The sequence below is a fragment of the Teleopsis dalmanni genome, unplaced genomic scaffold (genome assembly GCF_002237135.1).
Source record: "Teleopsis dalmanni isolate 2A unplaced genomic scaffold, ASM223713v2 unscaffolded_contig_3000, whole genome shotgun sequence".
Classification (NCBI taxonomy): domain Eukaryota; kingdom Metazoa; phylum Arthropoda; class Insecta; order Diptera; family Diopsidae; genus Teleopsis; species Teleopsis dalmanni.
The window spans coordinates 1-5842 of NW_024034382.1; the positions used below are offsets into that span (position 1 = coordinate 1).

Here is a 5842-nt window from a genome sequence, read left to right on the forward strand (position 1 = left end):
GGATTCATAAATTACATGCATCATTTTTGTGTCGGTGGCGGTGTTTATCGGTGTATGAGAACAGTATAAACTGTTACAATTGCTATCAGCTGTATATATGGATCAGACGAAGTCGAATATACGAAAAAGAGAATCAGAATACATATAAATGAAACACAGTCAATGATTGATCGAGTGTTGAGTATGTACTCATTGCAGTTCTCTGATAAGTACATAGGTAAAGTATATTTCGCTTTAATAAAAGTAGCTAACCGGTAGTCATGTCTACTGGGACCAAGAAGTCCAATCTATATAACGGTTCTGTCCCATAGTTTTACTACCTTATTATAATATTGTATATAAAATTAATTGTTTTTTTTTACAATTACACTTTATCTTTTAATTTATTTTATAAAAAAATTATTTTTTTTCATTGATATTTTTATATCTTTTTTCAATTATTGTCATTAAATAATATTGCAGGCCTACAAACAATTAGCATTTTCCCGATTCCCGTAAAACTTAAATACTTGGATATTTCATATAATAATTTCACGCAGCTACCAAGCTTCACGGGCTGCTGTCAAAGTCTACACACCATAGAAGCTCACCATAATCAACTTTATACCTTAGCAGAATTTTTATCCGTGTATAAAATAACAGCACTACGCATATTAAATTTAAGCCATAATAACATACGATTTTTGAGTCGCCTTCCGGAGAAAATGTCCACTATAGAACAATGTCTTCTACAGAGCAATGAACTACAAACTCTTCCAGAAAACTTTTTCGCAATAACACAGAAACACCTTCGGATTTTGAATGCGTCCTGCAATAAATTGGGAATGAACTTGCATTTTGAGCAGAATGAGGTACTTCGTTCTCAGCTCGAGGAAGTATATATATCTAATAACAGTTTTAATGAAACTATTTTAAATGTGCTTGTTAATGCTAAAAAACTGCGTGTGCTCCACGCGGCTTATAATAAAATCAGTGAACTTCCAGCAGTCTGTCTTCGTAATTGGGCAGAGTTGGAGATATTGGTGCTGTCAGGAAATTTGTTACAAAACTTACCGGAAATTATTTCTACACTAACAAAGTTAAAGGTACTACGAGTGCACTCAAATTTGTTGCTTTCGACACCTACATTTTCCAAGCTGAGTAGCTTACAGGTATTGGACTTGGCGCATAATCATCTGGATCGTATTAACTTGCTAAGTATAGTGCCAAAGAATTTGAAGTACCTCGATTTGTCTTGTAACTTACAGCTGCAAGTTGATGAACAGCAAGTTAAAGTGTGTCAAAGCCAAAAGCACTGGAGCTTGGTGGATGTCTCAGGTAAGAACCGCTTGTGCCTGCCAACTACGAAATTGGAGTATTACATGGATAATAATATGTTAAAACCACCTTGGAGTTTAGGATTTTCTGAAACACCTGGCAATGTTAAACGATTATTAGTTAGTCAGCTGCGCCTATGTAATTTTAACAAGGATGAAGGTCTTTTTGGAATAATTGAAAGTGATGTATCTAGTGCTGTTGCTAACTCAGTCGCGCAAACGGTGCCAAAAATAATAGATCAGGAACGTGCTGTAAAAGAGGCTATAAATGTGTATATGAAGTTCACGTTGCTGACAGCGTTACAGAAGCTAAACAAAAGTGGTGAGCTTGGCAATATCGGTATTACGATTTGTCATATATCTCGGGAGAACGTGAAAGGTGTCAGAGACTATGTAAGACCCAATAAAACAAAAAAATACATTTTACGAGTAGCTAGTGTCGGTAATATTGGTGCTTATTTAGTCCGTAAGACCACAAATGTTTGTCTGACCAATATGACTGAAAGTCCAGCAGAGTTCGAACAAACGAACTTATTAATGAATGTGCCTAAGCTTAACAATAATAACAGCAATAATAACAATAATAATAATAAGAACAACTATCACTATCAGAAAAACTCAAATAAATTATTGCACAATTTGCCAGATCCGAAAATCACTGAAGTTCCACTAAGTAACGAAGATGAATATTTGGTTATTTGTAACGGAAACACTTGGGCCAAAATGGACATAAATCGTGTCGCACGTGAAATACGTAAAGAGGAAAATATTTTACTAGCTGCGAAACGTGTTCAAGATATAGCTCAAAGTTTTGGTGCCAATGCAAATTTAAGCGTGATAGTTTTAAGATTCCGAAATATTGGCACCGATGTGGATTACTTAATTAAGGAACTCAAACAAACCGTTCGCAAGAAACCAATTAGCACAATTGCCGCAGCCGCTGCATTGCTACCCAACGTTTGTAAACGTACATGTTGTGAACGTAATAATATCTGCCGTCATCGCATAATTGAACGACCTGCAACCCGCAGTGAGCGCTCTTCTCCAAGCGGTCAAAGTGATCAAGTCCTAAGTCCAATAAATAAAGGTGAAGATTATATATTGGCACATGCGCATGTACTTGAGGAGGAAAATGAAATGGAAGTTCTTGATGAAACAGATTCTGTTCTGTCAGAGGAGCAATTTAAATGTTGGGAATATATGTTGGAGCAAAATACACAATTACTTTTTGATAAAGAACTGAACACAATCTCAAAATCATTAACCAAAAATCAAACCAATGAACGAAAATCGAATTTGATGAACAATGTTAAAAGTAAATTTATATCCACAAGCTCACCGCAATTAATAAATAGTGAAGTTAAGAAACGGTCAGTATCACCAGGACAACTGCATCAGGAACAGCAATCACAACAACAAAACCAGCAGCAGCAAATGTCATTTCTTTCGAAACATTTTGGCAGCAGTCGATCCTTTCAAGCAGTCACATCCAGTGTCGCGTATAATTTTTTTGAATCAAAGAGTCGCAATTCTGTTACTGCTTCGCCCTACACTAAAATCAATGGTTGTGGTCCACATGCAGCCTATTTCGGTTCCTTGCAACGTTTAATGCCATACAATTTGGAATATGATTTTGCGGTAACTCAAGAACGTTCCGCACTAAATGAAGATAATGACGAAGACTACAATGTTCATGACAGCAGAATGCGAAAATATTGGGGTGTTGCAACAACGGAGTTATAATATTTATGTGTACTAAATTTATAATATTATTTATTTAAAAAGCAACAATAAAGGTTATATATTTACAATTTAATTATTATATGGTATTTTCAAGAACTCTTCAACTCTACGTACCTAGCTATTATATTTTCATAAATCTTTTTTGGGAATGACTTAGATTTCATAGATATGCTCATTTGATAACATATTTTAGTACAGACAGATATATAGTATAATACAGTTAATTTTCGAGATATCGGGCTTAGAATTGAAAATTTGTACCTAAAAAGCTCTAACCATAAGTAGACACGTCATTAGTGTATCTACCTGTTATTACTCCTTGTTTTTGTAATCGAAGTTAAATTGCGTGTACTAGTTTGCGTTAGATGGCGTGATTAATTTTTTTTTGTTGCCTCGAGGTATTTCAAGGAGTAAGCTTTGTCGGCATATAACGTCAAGAAAAAAGTTGCTCAAAACATTAGACTCTTTGTTGTCAATTCGACATAGACATATTAAATTGCATGTAACCTAAACTTACGAATAAAAACTTGTTATTTCCTATTAACACTATTTGATATATCACATAACTTTATAGAGTTAACCAATTTTGTTAAAGCTAATTCTTTAGATACGTAATCATAAGGTTGTGCTGAAGATAATCCTTGGGTGCTATTTAAAACATGTTATTTTATTATCATAGTGCAAATATTTGTTTTAATTTCGTAAAAATCACTTATATTCATTAGCTGCAGTTTGTAAACATTGTATTTACTAAGATGAGCTGTGTACCCAAAACCTGAAAGGAACCAAAGGTTGTTTTTCTGGAGAAGTCAAGCAAATGGAACTACTTATCCCTTTCGTACTATAAACTATAGCAAAAGAACTAAACTTATATGTCAAGGATGAGGTAAGCCTTAGTACGCTCTATTAACATGCTAACACATATACACAAGATTAGTTGATACACTGTAGTTATACAATAGAACTATACGTTGATTGCTAGCTTAATAGTCTTTCATTGACCACTGAGCTGCTGGGGTTTAATAAATAAAACAACATATTTTAAGTTACTCGAAAAACTCAACTAATAGCTGGTATATGTGAAACAAATGCTCTCCGCTTCAACCTTATAACTGTCCTCGAATTTATTTTAAACCTTTGTCAGGAGGGATTGAAGGCTAATTTTGTTGCAATTAAAATATCAACTCCAAACGTTAAACATAAACTCAAAACTCTGTAGTATAAATATATAAAAATCCTTTAAAGTCAAACTGTAAGTACAGATTATACACATTCAAAAATAACATTCGGGAAAGAATTCTGACTAATTGTAAAATCATAAGAATGATGCAAATGTTTTACACTAAAATGCACCACTTATGACGTCCACAAATTGGTTGATTAGATAGTACAAGGCATACCTTGGCCCGTGAGTCCAATTGTTAATTTTTCTAGCCATCAGAGATTATACATATAATTAAAAAACGGTGCTCTGCTTCCAAAAAGCAGTATAAGCAAGGTAGAAACTGGAAAATAATATTGGAAAATCCTTCTACTGACTGGTGGTAGGTGTGATAATAAATATGAAAGATTTTCCTCTCAAAAGGTCAGAAACTAGTGATAAAAGTTTATATAGAGATATAAAACATTTATCGTAATTTACATTTTTCCTTTTTTGTTTTTCGTTTCGTAATTTTTTAAATTTATTTTTTATTAATTTTTTTTAATATTTTTTTTCAAATTTTTTTTTAAAATTTTTTTCTTGCTTCATTTTATTTTTATTTTTCATTTTATTTTTCTTTTTTACTGTTTTTCATTTTTTTCTTTTTTTTTTTGATTTTCATGTAGGTGCGCTACATAGCTTCAGAAAGCTCTTTGCAGTTAGTGTTCAATTTTAATCATTATATATATTTAGCTTAGTTATCTAGATATTGGATTAACTAATATAAATTTTTACATTGCACTCAATTCATACCACATCAGTCCATTATTTGAACTCAAGTGGACTTTAGTGTACAAGACCGTTACTTCAACCCAACCTAATTTTACCTATAGGTCATTCTTCTACAAATTAGACACCTTTTTGACCGCATCATCTCCGATTTGGCTGAAATTTTTTTATGTGCTGATTTACCATCTTCATTCTTCTTATTTTAAAAGTTAAAAAATAGAGAAAGATATTAATGCAACATATTTAAATATAATCACATTTCTCTAAGATCTAGTATATTCATAAAAAAGGTACTCAGTAGAACCAATAACAAACCTAAGCATCACATTATTTTTAGCCCCTAATATTTTTAACTATTTTGATTCGTCAACTGTTAAATATTTTTTTCTTCTGATTTTTGTTTGTTCTAGCCATCCGTTATCCTATGCAGGATATCATCTGAAACTTGCCTTAATTTTCTGGAAGTTTCTTTTGGACGCAATTTTAAGTGCAGGCGATTGAAACATTGTAAGTCAAAGTCGTTAATGCATTTTATTTTTTCCAACTTTTGCCATTATTTAAATGTTCTTACTTGTTCATGGGCTTTAAAAACAGAAACTGAAAACTTGTCAAATTTACTTAACTGTATTATATTATACTATATAAATTTATACCAAATTTGATGCCAGTATCTTTTTAAGATAGGGGTACTTAAATACTCCATATCGAATTCTTTACAGTTTATTTCTTAAAACATTTCTGACCTGTGCAGAGTATTTTTATAACTGTAGCGGAATAACACCTCATCAAAGAAGGTAGGTGTAGGTGTTATGTAGGTAGCTCAGCTAGTGTGGAACTTATTAATTATTTAATT

At 32.5% G+C, this 5842-nt stretch overlaps 1 protein-coding gene across 1 annotated transcript; it reads left to right on the forward strand.

Annotated features, from left to right (window-relative positions):
• Positions 1-462: 462 nt before the first annotated feature.
• LOC119664936 (protein phosphatase PHLPP-like protein) lies at positions 463-3096 on the forward strand (the record flags this gene model as incomplete). The annotated part of the gene is made up of 1 exon (XM_038074279.1): positions 463-3096. A coding segment is annotated over one exon (2597 nt), but the record flags the coding sequence as incomplete, so codon positions are not given.
• Between the last annotated feature and the right edge of the window lie 2746 nt (positions 3097-5842).